Raw genomic sequence first — 21,872 nt, 5'->3', positions numbered from 1 at the left:
TTTTAGAAATTATAGCAAGGTGAGATAGAAAGAAATATCACAACAAAACATCATTCCATTTCAATACCCACAAATCCAGGAGATCTTTTATTACTGGTGTATTGTGGAAAAATGTCAGGTAGATTCTCATTAATACATTTTACTCAGCACACTTCTGACTAGTGAGATGAAGAAACTGGGGGAGGTCTCTCAAAGGGGCATGGCCAATCTAATAAAGGGTGTGGCTTAAAACACATAAGCTAAAAAATCTGTCCTAAGCATAGGGAGCCAGACTACTGGTATTTTGCTGGTTCTGTCATCATCCACTTATATGATACAACAAGTAACATTACACCTACAACAAGCCAGGACTATTGACTTTGTCAATGGCTGTTAGTTGCATATTACTAAGGACAATTGAAAGATGTACTTCTTCTCTGGGCTTGTTTGAATAGCATCATGGTGTTTGAGGTCGTATAATATCTAACACTAAATTATCATAATCACACTGAACCAGTTTAGCATCCATTGTCATTATAAAATATAGAATTTATACTCGTTGTTTTCTTTGTCTGCATAGCTAAAAACGTATAAGGTCCCAAAAGCAAGACCGATTGCATTGCAAATGCTTGTTTATTTTAGTTCACTTACAACAAAAAGTGTTTGCGAGACCATGGAGGGATCCTAAGAACTATTTCAGGGACAGCAATGATGGGAACGTGTTCTAGCATAGAAGATGAGTCACTGAAAGCTACAAAACGTGAACACTAAATGTGGGAGAGAAGAATTAAAAACATCTCAACCTATCAGCTTTGTTTACATCATTTTGTTTACATTGATATGATTGATCAATCTATCAGAAATATTTGTGACCTAAAACTATTAATATACCATCCTTGATATATTGCAGGTTCTATTTGAGATATTACCGGGTGGTCCTGGCCATGGTTTTTGCCACTGAAGAAATCAACCAAATTCCAGAATTTTTGCCGAACATCAGCCTTGGTTTCCAGATCTTTGATTCCTGTGTATCCGAGAAACAAGCTCTCCGGGGAACCTTGGAGCTACTGTCTGGGAAGAAGGATCCAGTGCCCGGATACAGCTGTTCAACACGCCCCCTAGTGGTGGGTATAATTGGGGAAACATTATCATCCTTAACCATCCCCATGGCCAGGGTGATGGGGGTCCTTCACTACCCCCAGGTAAGAGAGACCAGTGCTGAAAGTACAGACTAATGAATGGCAAATATTAAAGGTGGAATGATGCTCTCCATAGTCAGAACTTAAGAATGTATTCTATAATTGTGAACACCTCACTCATGGAGGGTCCCAAGGGTGTAGTGTTTCATGGTGCTCTTAGAAGGTCAGGAGTAGGGAGCGGGCCAGGATGTGACCCATGTAATGAGACGCAACAGATTCAAAGCATCTCCCTCTTGCTTAAGGAAGAGAAACCAGGGCCTTGTGTCTGCTTAAGCTGACACTGGCTTCTGATGAGCCTAGGCTACTGGCAAACAGGAGACATCAATCAATCAATCAATCATGTCATTTGTAAGCGCATTACCTACCCGTGAGGGTCTCAAGGCGCTGGGGGGTGGGGAATGCTGCTACTGCTCGAAAAGCCAGGTCTTGAGGAGTCTTCTGAAGGTTAGCAGGTATCGAGTCTGCCATAGGTGGGTTGGGAGGGTATTCCAGGTCTTGACGGCGATGTGGTAGAACGAACTGAGCAGGTCAGCGGAGCGGAGCTGGCGGGTGGGAGCGTAGAAGCTCAGTCATCTGTTGACGTACGCTGGTCCGGTGTTGTGGAGTGCCTTGTGTGTGTGGGTGAGGAGCTTGAAGACTATCCTCTTGTTGATGGGGAGCCAGTAAAGGCCTCCTAGGTGGGGTGTGATGTGGCTGCATCGAGGGATGTCGAGGATCAGGCATGCAGAGGGGTTCTGGATACATGCAGCCGTCTCAGGAGATTGGCCGAGGCTCCGGTGTATAGGGTGTTTCCGTAGTCCAGCCTGCTGCTGACGAGGGCCTGGGTGACCGTTCTTCTCGTTTCGGTGGGATCCACTTGTAGATCCTGCGGAGCATGCGCATGATGTTGAAGCAGGAGGAAGAGACAGCGTTGACCTGCTTATTCATGGAGACAATGGAGTCGAGGATGATCCCTAGGTTGCGTGAGTGGTCGGTGGGTGTTGGAGCTGTTCCCAGTGTGGTCCGTCACCAGGAGTCGTCCCAGGCCGAAGGGGTGGAACCGAGGACGAGGACTTCCGTCTTGTCTGAGTTCACCTTCAGTCGGCTGTTCTTCATCCATTCGGGGACAGCCTTCATTCCTTCGTGGAGGTTGGTTTTGGCTGTGTGGGGGTCTTTGGTGACGGAGAGTATCAGCTGGGTGTCGTTGGCACGAGGAACTGATAGCCTTTCTTAACCCCAGCTCTCCGACCCCCATCGACGGTCATGGCAATGAACCTGTTACACCATATACCAATGGCCAGAGTAGCCATTTGAGTGTCATCTCCTGGAATGTTGCAGGTCTTGGGAACAAAATAGCACTTCCCGATTGGAATGAACTAATTGGAAGGTATGACGTGTGTATCTTCCAAGAAACATGGTGTCTGGAACCGGTGTATAAGCCTGGATATTCTACTTTCCTTGTTTCAGCTATTTCCTCTGGACGGGGTCGCCCGTCCGGCGGCTTGCTCGTTTGGGTTAAAATCTCTTTAAACTGTAAGATCACATACTCCCCCATTACCTCCAATAATATGATGAGGTTAACAATCCGGGTTCCCCAAGCCCCAGTGACTCTGGAAGTCTTTAATATCTATGCTAGAGGTATACCAGGGGGCGGTAAATCCCCAACCATTGCCCTACTCGCAGACTCTCTTTGTAACTGTTCCCCAGATACTTTACCGCTAATTGCTGGCGATTTCAATTGCACCTTCGAACCGTTGGCCATTGACGGTTCGATAGGTCTATCTGAGGAAGATGCGAGATGGGGAATTCCGCAACTGACGACTGTGCCAATTAAAAAATGGACACCTGTCATTATCCAAATGAACGCCTTGGTGCTGGAGCACGCTCTGGTAGCAGTGAATGGGCGCATGCCTTCTGATTTTTCTGGTGCTTGTACCTATAATAGGGTTAGTTGGCCCAGTAGAATAGATTATATTTTGGTTGATAAGAGACTGTGGAGATATGTGTCAGATATGGCAGTTATTCCATCTATCCATAGTGACCATAATCCACTATCCCTTAGCTTGTGCAACCTGAAAACTGTGGGGGAATTCCCTGTTGAGTAATGGATTAACAATGGCAACCAGAGAATTAGTACCCTCGAATTGTAAAAGATTCATCAAATGGCATACACTTGCCATTAACGAGCAAAAGACTTATGCCCTGGGGGAGATCGTAAGAGATCAGACCGAGAAGCTTCTTGCACTCTGTACTGACGATCCGGGTTCTGTCCAGGTTAACACGGTCTACGTGGATACAATTGACAGGATGGCCGCTCTCTTCCTTGACGGACGTGGGGCAAGTCAATTGAAGCGCAGGAAGCCCACAGCTAGGTGGTATAACCATGAATGCAGAGGGGCTAAGTCCAAACTGATTTGTGTCATTAAAACCCGAGATCCCACCGAGGTTCGTTTGGCCCGAGCTGTGTATAAGCGCGCACTATTAGTGGCAAAGAGGGCTTGGGATGATTCCCACTGGGAAGAGTTAAAACTGGCTAGCCAGAACAGGAACGGTGAACGATTCTGGGCCTTAGTAAGAAAAAGCAACGATGATGGCTTAGATCCATTACCCAATCACATCATGGACAGGGAATGGTTCGACCATTTGAGGAGACTGTACGCCGGGGCAGGGACTCCCGAGAATAGCGAACCGATAGTAGAATGTATATTACCCCTGTACGATACAACCCTATTTACTGACCCTATAGGGCAGACCGAGGTTGAGTGTGCGATCAGCAAAATCGTCCCAGGCAAGGCACCGGGCCAGGATGGCATTCCCGGTGACCTGTTTCGCGCCAGCCCCAAGCAATGGGCCAAGTTCTTTTCCCTCTTGACTAATGCCCTCCTCCTTGGGTCTCCAGTTCCAAGCTCATGGAGGGGGGCTGAAGTAATACCTGTTTACAAGAAGGGGCCAAGGGGTGACCCGGCCAACTATCGTCCGATCAGCTTGATCGATGCTGGTCAGAAGGTGGTTGGCAGAGTCCTCCTGGAAAGGATTCTCTCTTGGGCAGAGGAGAACAACATCATCTCCCCCTTCCAGGCAGGTTTTAGGGCCTGTACAAGCACTGTAGATCAGGCTTTCAGGCTGTTATTACTCCATTGGAAGACAGTATCGATCGGTAAGGGCAGTTTGTACTTGGCCTTTATCGACTTGAAAACCGCGTTCGATCTGGTCCCTCGAGGGTGCCTGTGGGCGGTTCTTCATGAGATGGGGTTTCCTTTGCCCATTTTGAACTTGTTGGCCCGCATGCATGATGGAACGTATGCATGCATCCGGTGGGGCACGCAGGACCAGAAAACTGCAAAAATCACGGTGAATAGAGGTGTCCGCCAAGGATGCGTCTTGGCACCGACCCTCTTCTCTTTATTTGTTAATGGGGTGGTTTCTTTTCTAACTGATATTGATGCTGATGCCCCTAGCTTGGCCGGTGTGAAAGTTCCAGCCATGCTTTTTGATGATGACACGCTACTAGTCTCCAAAACGCCCATGGGGCTCCAAAAATTGCTGGATTGGTTTTGTGTTTTTTGTAATCTAAGGGGCTTGGTTATCAACACCTCTAAAACCAAGCTCCTCTATTTTAATCCCAGTAGGAAAGCCAATTGCCCGCTCACACTTAATGAAGAGCAATTGGAGCGGGTTAAAATGTTTGACTACCTTGGGATCAGGATATCCGACCAACTCAAATGAAACCCTCACATTGAAAAAATGGCCTTAAACCACAAACGGGTTGTGGGCGTCATAGGCAGGGAGCATAGATCTTCAGTATCAAGACCCATAGCTCCCGCTTTGGAGATTTATTCTGCAAAAGCAGTAGGTAGTGCACTATACGGAGCAGAGCTTTGGGGCTTCAATAACGTTGATTCCCTCGTAATGGGCGAGAATACATTTTATAAGGAGCTTTTGTCTGTCCCTAAGAGTACCCCAAGCAAACCCATCTTATATGATATTGGACGCAGATCTATCTAAGATCTTATAACTCTGCGTCCGCTTCTTTATTGGGCCCGCCTGTGGCGTACACCAGAGCTAAAGAGCTACGCAGACGGCCTTAAAGAAGTCATGAACCTGCAGGGGTCTCACAAAATCGCTTGGCTTTCCAAAGTGAAGGAGCTCCTAATGGCCATTGGCCTGTGGGCTATATGGGAATCCGGTGCTTTAATATCTAAACTGGAGGTTAAGCGGGCATACTGGTTGTGGGTCGATGACTCACAGACGAGTTTCGTCTGCACAAGACAGTACCCTTGCTTGAACCCTATATGGACTTCATTAGAAAACCCAAAGATAGGGCCTTATATATCCAGTTTAGAATGGGAACTCTATCAGTCCGTGAACGTACCTCTAAATGGAACCCCCCCCATCAGACACCCGCCACCTGCCCACACTGCAGCGCTGAACTGGAAACCATCGCACATGTCTTTTTTGTCTGCAGCGCCTATAACAGGCCTAGATCCAAATGGCTAAAACCAGTCTGTCGCCTACTCGAGACTAGAGGCTATGCCCCAGCGTTAAGAATCTTACAATCCGATCCCAATACAGTACTGGCCTGTGGGGTAGCAAAATTCCTTAGCTGGGCATGGGCGATTAGATTTAAAGCTATATGATGAATTTTTCCCTGACAATCCCCTGTTATATATTTTTTTGCTAACTATTCCAAAGCTGTTAATTGTTTAATGCTGTTTTATCTTGCCTTATAATTATTTATTAAGTGTTTTAATTAAAAACATGAATTGTACTTTTATTGTTCTGTGCTTTTAAGATATTTCAATATCGAATAAAGCTTTGATGAATTTCATGGTTAGGGGGCGGGGCTGCAGGGACGCTGCAGCAGGAAGAGCGGGAAAGGGGAGACGGACGGTGGGGGAAACACCAGTGCAACCGAGGTGGTACAGCGGTGTGGAGAGCGACCTGCCTGCTAGCAGGGTCAAAGGTCGCTCCTTTCACCGCTGCGCGGCCTCCATATGAGGGGAGTTGGGAGGAAAGAGCAGCTGGGAGGCGGAAGCGGGCAGCGAATGAGTGGTTAGGGGGCGGGGCCACAGGGACGCAGCAGCAGGAAAAGTGGGAAACGGGAGACGGGCGGTGGGGGGAACAGAAGGCAAGCACGGCACATGCAGGACTAATGGGAGGGAAAAAGGAGATTAGGAAAAAGCAATTAAACAAACAGACAAGTACAATCAACCCCTTTTTCTTTAACCAACAAAATACTCCTAAAGAAGCCATGTGCTCATTGCACGTCAACTGCAGAGCGCTGTGGGCTACCTGCAAGTCATCAGTTGTGTGTAGCTGGGCAGAATGAAGAGCTGACTTGGCCGTGAGCAAGAGAAGGATAATCACACAAACGGTAAATAAGGAGGAAGAGAAAGACTGAATAAACTGCCACAAAGGGAGAAACAGGAACCTGCAAGAGCAAAATAGAGGGTCCAGGGGTGTCTGGTATTGGATTAAAGGGGCATGAGGTGGATTGGAGGCTACGCATCCTTGGCATTGACCGGCCGCAGGCTTCTGAGCACAACTTTGGGCACCAACATCTTTCTTTCACAAATTAAGCACTGCCTACCATGGAGTTCATCAAGACCCCGAAGAGGCATCACCGCAGGCTACAACCCCCCTTATTCAGACAAGGATGGGAACAGTCCATGTTTCCAAAGCAGAATACAGCTACGATCATTCGGCAACACGTGAATATTAAACCTCTTTCTGCAGCCTAGCAAGGTAAGGAAGGTCCTCCGTAGGCCAAAGAACCTGGATGGAAGGTTCCCTTGTGTTTATATAAAGGAAACAAAGAAGAGAACATATTATAGAAGGCTTAGCCCTCTCTGACATACTGCAACATCTCAATAATGTAGTCTTTACAAGAGGTTTATCATTACATTATTATTATATCATTACATTACATTATCCGAAGGAGCATGTTAGACTTACTCTGCACAGCATAGTTTGCAAAGTTCTAACCAAGAAACAGAAGGAGGTTGAGTAGCATTCTGTTTTAGGTTTCTTATAGAAACAAATCATTTAGGACATCTTGCAGAAGGGATTTTCTTTAGTGGTTCAAGTGGAGTCTTTAATTGCTGGGTGGTCATCGAAAGGCACTATAATCTCTGCCATGGCTACTCCATGCAGTGCCATCGACAAAACAGTAGAGAAATTTGTTTAGGTTTTATAAGATATCTCCTGTGCGGGTTTATATGTGGCAGCAGGGGCTGCCAGATCCTCCATAGTTACCAGAAGACACTTCATACTGAGGTCTATGAGAGTGGACACCTCAAAATCCCTTCAAATGCCCCCTAATTTCACCAGAGCAAAGCTTTATACTGTAAATTGCAAGAAATTGTTAAAATGTCTGCAAGGGCTCAACACTAGAATGTTACATAGCCCAGGGGATAGATTGAGTTCTAGAAGATATATTTTACAATGGCAAGAAAAACACTGTTTAGACGTTTTTGAAGCTGGGATGTGGGCAGGGGGACTTTCAACAAGAAGACCTGATCACAGTCAGCTGTTATCCCTTTAATTTAATTTAATTTAAAAAACATTTGTAGAGCGCGGCGTACACCTGTCGGTTTCTTGGCGCTGGAGGAGGGTATTAACTACTGAGACAAAGTGGGAACCGGTAGTAGAGCCGGGAAGTAAAAAGGGTTACGCAGGGAAAGCCTGTTTAAAAAGAAACGTTTTCAGTTCCTTGCGGAAGGATACATAATGGGTAGAAGCACGAAGGTGGTCAGGGAGGGAGTTCGATCAAGCTTCCAACAAAAGCTTGACTATTTATATGCTTCCAGGGGTGGTTGAATAAAGAAATCTTTCATTGAATGGTGAACATCAGTGTAAAAAAAACCTGAAGTATTAATTGAGGGGGGAGGTTACCCAACACTTGAAGTATTAATCACAGTCATTGTCAGAGTGAAACTTAAATGCCACTACACAAACATGAGGTCAACCTCCTGATAGCTATGTCATAAACATGAGGTCAACCTCCTGATAGCTATGTCATAGAGCAAACATTCCTAACTTAGAGGCAATGTGTGAAATAATTATGCAATAACAAAACAGTAATAAAGTCTCAATGCAACAGAAGAAAAATACCAAAACAATTCAGAAAAATGCAAAATATATCAATAAATAAATGATGGTCATTTAGGTGTGCATGACCATTACCAGGTGGGAGTTAAGGTTGACTGCGGCGGAGTGAAGTTCTGATACAAAAACAACGCTTGACCTGGTCGGCAGTTTTCTCTTTGGCCTTAGTTTCTGAAATGGAAGACAAAAATCTTCAGTGAGACAAGACAGCAAGCTGCGTATGCGGAGGCTTGCACACCTTCATAAGCCATAAGACAAGATTCTGGTGAAGCCATTGACTTTTGGAAAGAAAGCTCAGAGCTAGACAAATGTGAAATTTGCATCCAGAGAATTTCCCTCGTTGGCAGGATACTTTTAGTACTGTTTCCTTTTAAAGATTTCTACAATTTGAGCTTAGTCGCTTTTTTTTATCTCGGATTCTTCCTATGAGGTAGGGCTGCAAGTTGTAGCTGGAGAGACCTCCTTGAGGCTGGTTACCATCTGTACAAGGTCATACTGAAAAGTACTTGCTATTGAGAAAAGGATCCATGGAGGAGAAACCTGAATCCTTGGCCCAGTGTCAGAACCCACGGAGCTCAAGTGGCCACCATTCAACATAAAGGGTCAAGTTGTAAAGGAATTGGCCCGGTCAAAATTACATGGTCTGAGTTAACGCGAATTTGGCATTCTAAGATGTCCGCCGGGTTCGCGCTCCGGTTAGCAGTCTAGTTTTCAGATTAAGTCATCGCTAGGGTTCAGGTGACGCGCGCTCTAGATTGGAGCTGCGCACTTCACCAAGGATTCTACCCTGAGAGGGAGCGTCACAGAAAACCGGAGAATTTCATAGAGTTAAAATATTCTGAGAATTGAGGTTAACTATATTCAGAGTCACTACATTCGTAGAGATTACCGTACCTTGCAGTCAGAACACAGAACTCGACGGAGGTTGGGTTCTTCCGAAGAATCCGAGCTGCGTAGTCGTCTTGAGTTCCTGAGGAGAGAGAGAGAACAGCAACCCATGAGATCTAAGTCAACAGACATTTTCATATATTCACAGCAAAGAATAAAGGAAAATAAATAATAAGTACTTACCGCATTTTAAGACAACGAGTTATAGAAGCTTTGTAGAAGAAGTGTACTTGTTCTTTGAAATGCCTAGCGAGAGAGTGAGAGAAACAAAAGTATAGAAGATTAAGTTCTACAAACAACACAGATAGCATTACACGAAGGAATACATTAACAAAAGGATATAAAGACAACGATTCATCAGATAACTAATAAGTGAGTAAAGGAGCAAAGTGGGAAAAAATAAGACTAAGGGTTCCAGTGAGGAGAGAAGGTTTAATGTGTTGATTTTAAATTGTTTAGAGTTACAGACTAGAAGAAAGAGAGCCGTTAGTAAGAAGACTACAAACAAGAGAAAAAACGAAAACCTAATGCGAGCAGTAGGAGAGAGGCTAGTTCTTGGAAGTAGTGGGTAAGTGTAGTTAGGAACATACTAGATACATATATATATATATATATATATATATAAGGAGTAAGGGAGCTAGAGTAGGAAGTTAGAAATAATATATTCTTTTCCCTTCAGGTACCATAGAACAGTCTGCAGGACGGGCTGGACGAATTGGACCACCCAAGACAGTCTCTTCTCATCTCTTTTCTGTTTATTATTTTATCCAATATCCCCTTTCCCCCAAGATAATAATTTAGAGACTCGTTTACTCCGAGCTCTGGATTGTTGTTAAGGTGGATTTGGGACAAGGCATCTCTGTTCCTGTGCTGCCAAAGCCAAGAAGAGTTTTCTCGGATCTGACAGAGTGAAGTGCCCACATTGCACTCGGCACCCGAGCAGAGATGGCTGAAGGAATAGACGTCCAAAGTTTAGGAGTTATTCTAGATACAATACAAAAAGAGTTAAGAGCAGTCAGAGAGGAAAATCAAAATCTCAAGTCAGAGATAGTGAGTTCTAGAAAAGAAACTGCAGAGTTGGCACAGAGGGTTAGACAACCTTTTAGTTCAGGACCAGACACGCAGAGCCCCCTACACGAGAGTTCCAATAGGGTGACCACTCAGGTAATCCATTCTTTGTCACCAGTTATTCCACTAGCAGCCCCTGAACGGTTTAGCGGAGATCCACAAAAGGCGCACATTTTTATATCTCAGTGTTCACTACATTTCCTATGCCGCCCTTCAATTTTCCCTGACGCGCAATCTAGAGTCGCCTTTGTGTTGTCGTACTTAAGCGGAGATGCGGCGTCATGGTCCTTGCCTTTAATAACAAAAGATGACCCAATCTTATGAAATTATGAAGCATTCAAACAAGAGTTCCTTAGAATCTTTGACAGGAGAAGAATATCACAGGCGGTGGATAATGAATTACTTGATTTTAAACAAGGAAATCGAGACTTTGTTTCCTATCTGGCACAGTTTAACAAATTAGTTGTGGAAACAGACTGGCCAGCAAACAAAAGAGCGTCTGTCTTCTACCGAGGATTAAGAGACCAGTTAAAGGATGTGTTAGCGGGTATACCCAATAGACCAACAGAGATCTCAGCACTAGTGGACCTGGTGCTGGGGATAGATTTTCGACAAGGCGAAAGGAAAGGAGAGAAACGAAAAGACTTCAAACCAGCAGTACCTAGATTCGACAGAGCTAGGTACTGAGAATACTCGAAGTAGCGATGGGGAACCAGGCCCAGAGCCTATGCAAATTGGAACCATACGAGGCCCTTTGACAAAAGAGGAAAAAGAAAGAAGAAGATCAGGCAACCTATGTATGTACTGTGGATCTGGAGGCCATTTTGTTAGAAATTGTCCAAGGAAACCTAAAACAACCTTCAAGCAGAAGGAAAACTAGTAGCACCACCGGTTGGAGGAGTTGAACCGGTGGGTGCCGTCCAAGAAGAAACTCCCAAAGAACATGGAGTTGCAAACACCTTGCAGTCCGCAGCACCTCATTTGATTCAGTCCATGGAAATCAGATTTAGAGATCAAACGTTAGCAGAAGTTTCCGTGATGATTGATTCAGGTGCCACAGGGAACTTCTGCGATTTGAGATTTGCTAAGAAAACCAGAATCCAAGCAATCAAGAAATCCAGGAGCGAGCCAGTCAGGGCCGTTGACGGAACAAATTTGTCTTCAGGTCCAATAGTGAGCCACACGGAGATAATTCATCTTATTTCCAGTGATGGACATGAAGAAAAGATCCAATTTAACCTGATCGATGCTCCTCAATTTGAGTTGATACTTGGTCTTCCTTGGCTCACCGAGCATAACCCCAAAATAGATTGGTGTGCAAGAACCATACAGATGAGTTTGAAATATTGTCTAGAAAACTGCTTTGGAAGCCACCAGAGAACTCAGGAACCGAATCCGGCTTATTCTCTATTCAAACTGGAGAGTCAATCTGTGTTATTGATACTCAAGAGATACCTACGGAGTATAAGGAGTTTGAAGAAGTTTTTAATGAAGTAGAGGCAGAACAACTTCTCCCCCACAGGATTTACGATTGCAAAATAGAGATAGAACCGGGTTAAAATTTGCCTTGCAGTCGAGTGTACGCCCTGACGGAAAAGGAACACCAACACCTGAAGGAGTACTTGGATAAGTACTTAGCCAACGGCTTCATTCGACCCTCACTATCACCAGTTTCGTCTCCCCTCTTTTTTGTGCCAAAAAAGGAGGGGGATTTAAGAACGTGCATCGATTACCGAGCCATGAACAAGATAACCAAAAAGAATAGATATCCTCTCCCTCTTATTTCGGTACTGCTCGACCAGGTAAAAGGTGCTCAAATATTTACGAAACTCGACCTGAGAGGAGCTTATCATCTGGTTCGAATGCGCGAAGGCGATGAGTGGAAGAGGGCCTTTCGGACAAAATTTGGATTGTTCGAATATCAGGTGATGCCTTACGGACTTTGTAACGCTCCAGCTGCCTTTCAACACTTCATAAACGATGTCCTAAAGGAGTACATTGATCAATGTGTTATCGTGTACATTCGCGACATCCTAATTTATTCCACAGATACTGAGAAACACCAAGATCAAGTCAAAGGAGTCCTTAGGAAATTGAGGGACAATAGGCTATTTGTAAAACTTGAAAAATGCGCATTCAATGTATCTCAGGTGGAATTTTTGGGCTTCATCATCTCCCCTAATGGTATTTTGATGGACAAAAAGAAGATTGAAGCAGTAATTAATTGGAAGGCTCCAGCAAGCGTCAAAGAAGTACAGAGCTTTATTGGCTTCACGAACTTCTATCGAAGATTCATTCAGGAATTTTCACGAAAGATTCTACGCTCACCAAGTTTTTGAAAAAAGGAATTCCATTCGAATGGTCGAATGATGCAGAAGAAGCCTTTGAAGCCCTGAAGCAGGACTTCACCTCGGCCCCGATTCTACAACATCCGGATCCTTCCGAGCCTTTTTACGTAGAAACTGATGCATCGGATCAAGCAGTAGGTGGTGTCCTATCTCAATGGAACAAAATAACAGGACAACTATATCCAGTCGCATATAGATCCCGAAAGCTGAATCCTGCTGAGGTAAACTATACCATTACCGAAAAAGAATTATTGGCAATAAAAGATGCATTTAAGGAATGGCGACATTATCTCATGGGGGCACAGCATCAGGTGACAGTATTTACGGACCATCATAATCTGACATTTTTGAAAACTGCTAGAACTCTTACCCCAAGACAGTTGAGATGGTCACTGTATTTTGCGGATTACGACTTTGTAATCACCTACAGACCTGGGGCACAAAATGGAAAAGCAGATGCATTATCTCGGATTGATACGGAAAATTCAAAGGCTCCTTTAGAGAACCAATCCATCATTCCGAGTAACAAGATAATTGGTGCTACTACCTCGATCGATCTTGAAAAAGGAATCTCAGAAGTGATGGATTCTGAAGCCATGCTACAATGGGTGAAAGAGAAGGAAGGTAGAAAAATCGTCCGACAATTGCCTTATTTCAGGGAAGCCTTATTTATACCAACTAAGGAGCTGCAACTACAAGTTATGCAAGAAGGTCACGACAACAAGCTAGCAGGACACAAAGGAGAAGCGAAGACTAAGGAACTAATAAAATGAAACTATTGGTGGCCAGAAATGTCTAAAGACATCGAGAACTATGTAAAAACTTGTGAAATTTGCGTCCAGGGAAAATCTGAACGGCAGGCCCCGAAAGGGTTACTTCAGCCTTTGCGCACCCCACCTTATCCCTGGCATACAGTAACCCTAGACCTAATCACAGACTTACCCCTTAGTCAAAGTCATAACACAATATTAGTGGTTGTTGATACACTCACCAAGATGGCACATTTCACCACCTTAAAAGGTATCCCAAACGCCAAACAGTTAGCTAATCACTTTAGTACAGGACTAGTAAAAATACACGGTAGCCCTAAAATCATAATTTCTGACAGAGGTACACAATTCCTTTCCCATTTCTGGAAATCATTTATGGAGGGTTTAGGAACAGAGGTGAGGTACTCCACCAGTTATCACCCAGAGACAGATGGCCAGACCAAGAGGGTGAAACAGGAGCTTGAACAGTATTTAAGATTGTTTCTCTTGAATCAGGAAGGGAATTGGTCAGATTATTTGTGGGCAGCAGAGTTTGCCCACAATAATGCCAAAAATGTATCCACAGGGGTTTCACCGTTCTATATGAATTATGGTAGACACCCAAACTCAACAATTAGGCAAACCGATATTTCAGTTCCAGCAGTTGAGGAAGTAGTGTCCCATTTAGAACAGGTACATCAGAATGCTAAAGAAAATCTAGAACTAGCGAAGGAAAAGTACAAGACTTATGCAGACAAGAAAAGAAGAGAAGGCCCTCCAATTGAGATAGGAGATCAAGTCTGGCTAAGCACTAAGAATCTGAGGAAATAGGAAATTCCAACACAGATTCATTTGTCCCTATCCAGTGGAAGAAAAGATAAATCAAGTGATTTATCGAATTACCTTACCACCCAGATTAAAAATACACCCGGTTTTCCATGTTTCTTTGCTGAAGAAAGCTCCAACTAACTTACGGAAAACGTTGGCTCCCAAACCTGTCCAGTAAGAAACTGGAGTGGAATTTGAGGTAAAAGAGATTTTGGACTCGAAATGGGCTAAGGGACAGTTATTCTATTTGGTAGACTGGAAAGGTTACGATCTTGGGAAAAAGATGAGGATGTCCATGCTCCCAGGTTGCTAAGACAGTTTCACCAACGATTTCCCACCAAGCCGAGACGGAAAGGATCTACCTTGTTGGGGGATACTGTCAGAACCCACGGAGCTCAAGTGGCCACCATTCAACATAAAGGGTCAAGTTGTAAAGGAATTGGTCCGGTCAAAATTACATGGTCCGAGTTGAAGCGAATTCTCAATTCTAAGATGTCCGCCGGGTTCGCGCTCGGGTTAGCAGTCTAGTTTTGAGATTAAGTCATCGCTAGAGTTCAGGTGACGCGTGCTCTAGATTGGAGCTGCGCACTTCACCAAGGATTCTACCCTGAGAGGAAGCGTCACAGAAAACCGGAGAATTTCATAGAGTTAAAATCTTGTGAGAATTGAGATTAACTATATTCAGAGTCACTACATTCGTAGAGATTACCGTACCTTGCAGTCAGAACACAGAACTCGACGGAAGTTGGGTTCTTCCAAAGACTCCGAGCTGCGTAGTCGTCTTGAGCTCCTGAGGAGAGAGAGAACAGCAACCCATGAAAGCTAAGTCAACAGACATTTTCATATATTCACAGCAAAGAATAAAGGAAAATAAATAATAAGTACTTACCGCATTTTGAGACAACGAGTAATAGAAGCTTTGTAGAAGAAGTGTACTTGTTCTTTGAAATGCCTAGAGAGAGAGTGATAGAAACAAAAGTATAGAAGATCAAGTTCTACAAACAACACAGATAGCATTACACGAAGGAATACATTAACAAAAGGATATAAAGACAACGATTCATCAGATAACTAATAAGTGAGTAAAGGAGCAAAGTGGGGAATAATAAGACTAAGGGTTCCAGTGAGGAGAGAAGGTTTAATGTGTTGATTTTAAATTGTGCAGAGTTACAGACTAGAAGAGAGAGCGCCGTTAGTAAGAAGACTACAAACAAGAGAAAAAACGAAAACCTAATGCGAGCAGTAGGAGAGAGGCTAGTTCTTGGAAGTAGTGGGTAAGTGTAGTTAGGAACATAATATATACATATATATGTATATGTATATATATATATATAAGGAGTAAGGGAGCTAGAGTAGGAAGATAGAAATAATATATTCTTTTCCCTTCAGGTACCATAGAACAGTCTGCAGGACGGGCTGGACGAATTGGACCACCCAAGACAGTTTAGAGACTCGTTTACTCCGAGCTCTGGATTGTTGTTAAGGTGGATTTGGGACAAGGCATCTCTGTTCCTGTGCTTCCAAAGCCAAAAAGAGTGTTCTTGGATCTGACACCCAGTAGGAATGAATCTTTGTCAGATTGGCTTGGCAGGATTCTCCCAGTCCCAACAAGGCCTATGGAGCCAAAACAATTCTAAGTCCTAGATTTTCTGGGATGGTATTTTGGTTGGCCTTTTACACCATACAAGGGCCCGGGACCTTGTGGACAACAATTGGGGGACAAGACTCTCTTCAACAGAAGCCACCAGCATGGTTCACGTCAGCTCAAATTGCAGCGGGTCAGATGGGCAGTTGTAGGAAAGGACTCTTGTAGCTTGTTTTGTCACTGTGGCTTGAACAGGTCAGTCTTATGACACGTAAAATCCACTTCTTTGTCCTGAGTACGAGAAGGAGAGCATGTCGAGCCCTTCAGGGCTCTTCTCTGCTCTTAGGCAGCAGGTTCAGTTCTCCTCTCATCTTATATAGTTCCAATAGTGTTCTGAGGAGAATGGGGATAATGCCTGGCACCAGCTTGTGTGTCGGAGTGACTTCTGCCTCCTTCTTGATATAAGTTCCCAGGGATAACCCTAACCACATTTGCCGTATTTCCTAAGTGCCCTTCAGCAAACCATCCCAAAGTTCCCCTTACTGCCTAAAACCAAGATAGTGCAACATTTTTCCCCTTTTGTGGAGCCTGTGTACCCTGCTCAAAGATGTAGCAACGGAAATGAGAAACCCTTCCTTTGTGGTCCATTCATACCAGTGCAAGGGGCCACTCCCTCCCCACTGAGAATGGAACCCGACTGGCTAGAGAAAAAAGAAGTGGCCTATGCAGGTGTCATCTAACATCTGCTTGTGACAGGGGAGCCCCTTTGAAGATAATTCGGTCCCTGGGCCATGCCCAAATGGTAATCTCACCAGAGAAAAAGGCATAGCTGCCCACACCCAAGCCTTTGTCTCCTGCTCTCGGAGCAGTGTTGACACCTAAGTCAAGGTTAAGCATTCAGAGGGCTACAGCTGGAGGCTAATAAAAATTAACATTTAGAGGCTTTAAGAAGGGAAAGGTACATTTTCCTTAATATGTATTACAAATAGGACTTTACCAGTGAATTAGGCTTTTAATGAATAGGACTTTACCAGTGAATTAGGCTTTTAATGAATATTACAAAGAGTCAAAGAATGCACTTTCTCTGTGTTTCTTAGCCAGATATACCATTAGTAGATTTAGTATTGCACGACCAGTTGCCTAAGTGAAAGGAACTTTGGAGGCCTTTTCCTGTAAGGACATGTTCGACATTAAATCCACACATGTCCTACTTTTAAACAATACCATAAACACTGGCTTTTGGGCAGTAAGGCCTACTTAGGAGTAACATTAATATTTAAAAAGAAGGTTTAGACCTGTGCGAAGGGTCTATTTTGAAAGGTCAAATTGCAGTTTAAAAGGGTTGCATTGGCAGGCCTGAAGCCCTGTTCACGCGGTCACGGTAGAGCGTGGTCCAATATGTACTGCAGCCTACTAGTGAGAATTACATTACTGGCCTTGTATCTTGGTATCATGTACTAGGGACGTATAGCTAAGTTAAATATTCCAAACAGGTGTAAGCAATTTCATCATTTTGGAAGTGGGTGCATGGGCATTTTATCACTGGTTAGTAGGGGTAATGTGCAAAGAGTTCTACAGCCCACAAAACAATTAAGGCAAAAGACTGGTAATTTCCTGGAGCCAATCTTGGATACTTGAGTCCTGCAAGTGATAAGTAATGGTTACAAGATTTAGTTTCAGAAGCCACCACTAAAAGCTGTTCACCCCACTCAATTTGCAAGAGGTGTCCAAAAACAGATCTAGTGGGAAAGTTGGTGATTGCACCAGCACCATTCACATAACTTTGTCCAGGTGGTAAATCATTCTGAATCTGGTTCAAAAGACTTCAGGAGGCATTCAACCAGTGCTAAATTTGAATGCTTTCATTACTAAACATTCTTTCAAAATGATGATTCTTTAATCAGTGATTTAAATGTTCAGGCCATGAGACTAGCACCTACAGATCTGATGAACGCATATCTATTTTTGCTGAAATGTACAGATTTCAGTAATCTCTGTGCTTCTGTGTTCAAGATCACCAGTACCAGTTCCAACTATTTCTGTTTGGCCTTTCCTCATTTCCGAGAGTTTTTATAAAGATCATTGTTCCGCTGGTAGGTATGCTTGACTGACTAGGCATATTTCCCCATTTGAAGGACTCACTCCTTTCTTCATCTATTTTTCTAAGAGTTATGAAGAAGTACAGTGAGTTTGTCAAGTTCTTCAGACTTGTGAACTCATGTTGAAATTGAGAAAGTCTCATTTAGTTACATCTCAATAGCTTCAGTTTATTAGAGCAATGTTCAGAACAGACTTCTGACAGGTTTTTCTTCCAGATCCAAGAAAGGAAAGACTATTTTCTCATTTATCATCTGTGATGGTAAGAACAAAGATGTGAGACTACCAAAGATTACAGGGTATGATGACCTGCTGTCTTCTAGATGTTCCTCTGACCGACTTTAGTTAAACACCTCCTACAATGGTGCAGACGAGCCTCGGAGGACCATGCATGCCTAAAACCTGTTACCACTCAAATCCTGAAGTCTCTAAAGCAGTGGCTTCTTCCATGAGGAAAACGTCTCTGTTAGACCCTATTCCCTCTGATACTGATTAAAGATGGAAGCAGGTTAGGGGTCAATGTTGGGAGAGAGCTAAACATAGTGTCTTTGTAGTTGAAGGTGATGAACAACTCTTCCAATTGGAGGGTGTTAGCTTAATTCATCAAGCACTAATAGATTTTCTTCCTCTAACGGAAGGTTGATCAGTTCGAGTCTGGGTAGTCAGTCAGATGGTAAGGGCCTACATCGTCCGACAAGGACTGATCCATGTACAAAATCACCTGCTCTTGTGTAGAGATAGTGAACCATCTAATTTCTCCAAAAGCAGTTTAACACATGTGAAGGAGCTATTGGCAAGCGATTCAACTCAACTGTGCTTCTCCATTCTCAGTAGACCAGTATCTGACCCATTCCATCTTCCTAACAACATGGAGTTTTTTTGCCATCCTTCGATAGATCTGTTTGCTTTGGAAAAAAATCCTCTCCTTTCTTATTTATTTTTTCTTTTCTTGCAGGAGGGTATGAGAATAAAAGTGTTATTGCTTCCTTGACCTCAGGGGCTGCTGTAAGGATTCCCTCCAATGCATCTGATTCCTAGAGGAATGTGCAAGATTCAGAAAAATCAGCAAAGATTTTGCTGATAGCCCCATGCTGGCTTCAGTTTGGTACTCCATACTACAACTCTCAACACATTTCTGTGGGATGCTTAAATGTCTTCTTTGCTAGTGGACTTGGAGCTCAAAGAAGCTAATGCTTCAAGTCTGGGGATGTTCAAGGGAGGTAGCTGAATGTATTCACCAGTCACTTCTCTCTGCTGCTCTTAAGGTGTATGCTAGGCATGTGTTCATCTTGAGGATTAAAAGCATCTCCTTGCAGCCCTTCTATGTTTTAGGATTTCTTCGTAGACAATTTTTTGTTATGTCTTGTTTTTATCCACTTTAAGAAGACACTTTAATGAGATACAATCATTTAGATATCATGGGGTACTTTCTTTTTTCTAAATTGAAACCTAGAATTCTCTGAAGCTTTTTTCTCAGAAGGCCAGTGATTCACTGCCCAGTTCCTCCGCAGGGCTTTTCATTAGTTCTTCATATTTCACAGGGATCTCTATTTGGAACCACTAGAACCACTAGAATCAGTTGAAGTAACGTATCTTTCAAAAAAGGTTTGGCTATAAGGAAATATGTATGATAAATCAGGACCCTATTGTGTACTTCTCAAGTTTTTCATTTCTGTGAGGATAAGGTAATTCTCTGCTCTGACCCTTTCCTACTTCTTAACATGCCTTCTAAATTTAATTGATCCCTGATGTTAGTTTTACCAGGTTTTCCCTTTCTTTTCTGTTCTGGAAAGCAGAGTCTCCATGTTCTGGTTGTGCATAGAGTACCTTTAATGCATTTGAGCTTGAAGGTTTCTTTTGGAAGGTTAATATGCTGCTTTTTTACTATATGTACTTCAAGTCAAGGTCAGTGTTCTACTATAAACACACATAATATTATAAATATTGGAAACGAAGATGTATAAATCCTTGGTCAAATCTAGAGCTCTTGTAATAGAGGATGGTAGCATCTTGGGTGGCCCTCAAAGGAGCATCCATTAAGGTTATTTGTAATGCTGCCACATGATTATGCCACTACTCTCATGTAAGACTATTGTCTGTAAATAGGGGGTAATTTGTCTTCAGATTTTGGTACTCACATTCTTTCATCTGTAAACTCAAATCAATAAAAACTTTTGTTCATGATTCCCATAAAAGTTTTACTGGTGCCTCAATGTTTAGGAGTGTCTCTGTTTATTTTAATTTAATGGAGTAAATATGTATTTAATAATTTATGTAGGAAAGGAACTGATAACGAATTCTCGATTTTGACAGAGCCAAGAAGGCCACTTAGTGGCATGGGTACATCTTCACATTTTTAGGACGGGGATGAATAAAACAAACTTGGAGGTAATGGCCAGTTACTTACCAGTGACATTTATTACACTAAGTCCAAGCCTTCCTCATCGCAGTAGTAGTAGTAGAAAGCTTTATTTGATTTTAAAACAAGATAAAATCATAAAAGCAACAATCATAATATAGTTTCATATACAATCATAAAAATTACACTAAGTCCAAGCCTTCCTCATCGCAGTAGTAGTAGTAGAAAGCTTTATTCGATTGTAAAACAAGATAAAATCATAAAAGCAACAATCATAATATACAGTTTCATATACAATCATAAAAATGAAGTACAATAGTATTAAACATTATATGTACATTGACACAATAAAGTCTTTCATAACTACAGTTGTTTAAATAAAAAGTTTGGACTCCGCCTACTAGTTGTGTAGTATCAAACATGTTTCAATAATCAAATGGGGAAGGATCACTTGTCCTGCACAACCTTAGGTTTCTTGCAGGAGCGGGGGGTGTGTCCCAAATAAAAGACCCTCATGCACATGATGGGTAGGGTGGAGTTGGAGCGGTGTATCTTGATTCTCCGCTTTTTTTATTCACGTGTGTGCATAATCATCAGGTCGATCAAGTTATGCAACCTCCACCAGGAGGTGTTGACCCAAGGTTGAAGCAGTAGTGAGCCAGTGATGAGGGAATATTAAAAAAGCCCGGATAACCAGAATGAAATTTTAATGAATCTGGGTTCGGGTCTTGTGAACTCTGGTATAGTGCATCATGGGATACTTATTAGGAGTAGTTGATGCACTCAGAGTATCGTTAAAAACATTGCGTGAAGGGAAAAGGAATTAGGTCGACATGTTTCTGCCTTCTACGCCTTAATAGGACTTACAGGCATTCATCAGGACCGTTATGTGAAATAACGTGAGGGTAATGGTGTGGTCAAAGTGCTCAAAATGGAGTGATAAGAAAAAGGTATAATGACCTGTCTCTTGTTTCAAATGAGGTCACAATGTACCTCGCGCATGTAAATTACGCGCTCCAGTTAGGTTTAAGAGGCTTGAGGGGGACTATTTCGTCCTTCCCTGGCGTCTTCTGCGAGCGCGCTGCCTTCTTCGACCCGGAAAAACATGTTTGCCATAGGTGGTTCAGTTCTCAGTCAAAACATTTTAGTAAAAACACTGGCACTATATTTAATCATATGTGGACCGGATTTTCAGGCAGTTTTTAAGAAACATAGCTATGCATTTGGCATTTGATACTGTATCTAAATGTTGTAATGCCATAAGGGCAGGGAGGCATCTTCTCAGACCCTGGGTTAACAAAATTGGAATAATCCAACGTTTGCGTGGTAAATTGTAGAATTTACAGAACAGAAATACGTGAATATTGGACTGTTCAGAGATACCATCACAAGGACACCCGGTAATAGAAGATGACCAATCTTGTCTCCTTGGGAATGTAACCAAACGGAAAAAACATATTGAGCCTAAACTGTGTCAACAAATATTTTTCATAGCTGGTCAGACAAAAGTTGAGATACGGCTGGATGCCCTGAGTACATTGAATAGTTAGACTGTGACGAATGGAAACTTTAATAATTTCTTGGGTTATACGTAGTTCCCTTAAATGTGACAGACATAACAATCTCAAGGCCTTTCTTGTAATGGTAGTTAAAATCGCTGGTTCTTTAAAATATATAGAAAGACCC

At 43.0% G+C, this 21,872-nt stretch overlaps 1 protein-coding gene across 1 annotated transcript in view; it reads left to right on the top strand.

Moving 5' to 3' along the window:
* Positions 1–438: 438 nt before the first annotated feature.
* Positions 439–21,872, top strand: part of LOC144774097 (extracellular calcium-sensing receptor-like) — a 98,434-nt gene continuing 77,000 nt past the window's right edge. The window contains exons 1-2 of the mRNA XM_078659122.1: positions 439–443; positions 890–1,181. Of these exons, the coding sequence (XP_078515248.1) occupies positions 439–443; positions 890–1,181 (297 nt within the window). The remainder of the gene's footprint in view (positions 444–889; positions 1,182–21,872) is intronic.

Source organism: Lissotriton helveticus, chromosome 8 (assembly GCF_964261635.1).
Source record: "Lissotriton helveticus chromosome 8, aLisHel1.1, whole genome shotgun sequence".
Taxonomy (NCBI): Eukaryota; Metazoa; Chordata; class Amphibia; order Caudata; family Salamandridae; genus Lissotriton; species Lissotriton helveticus.
Note: the sequence above shows the minus strand (reverse complement) of the source record. Positions and strands in the feature narration are given on the sequence as shown.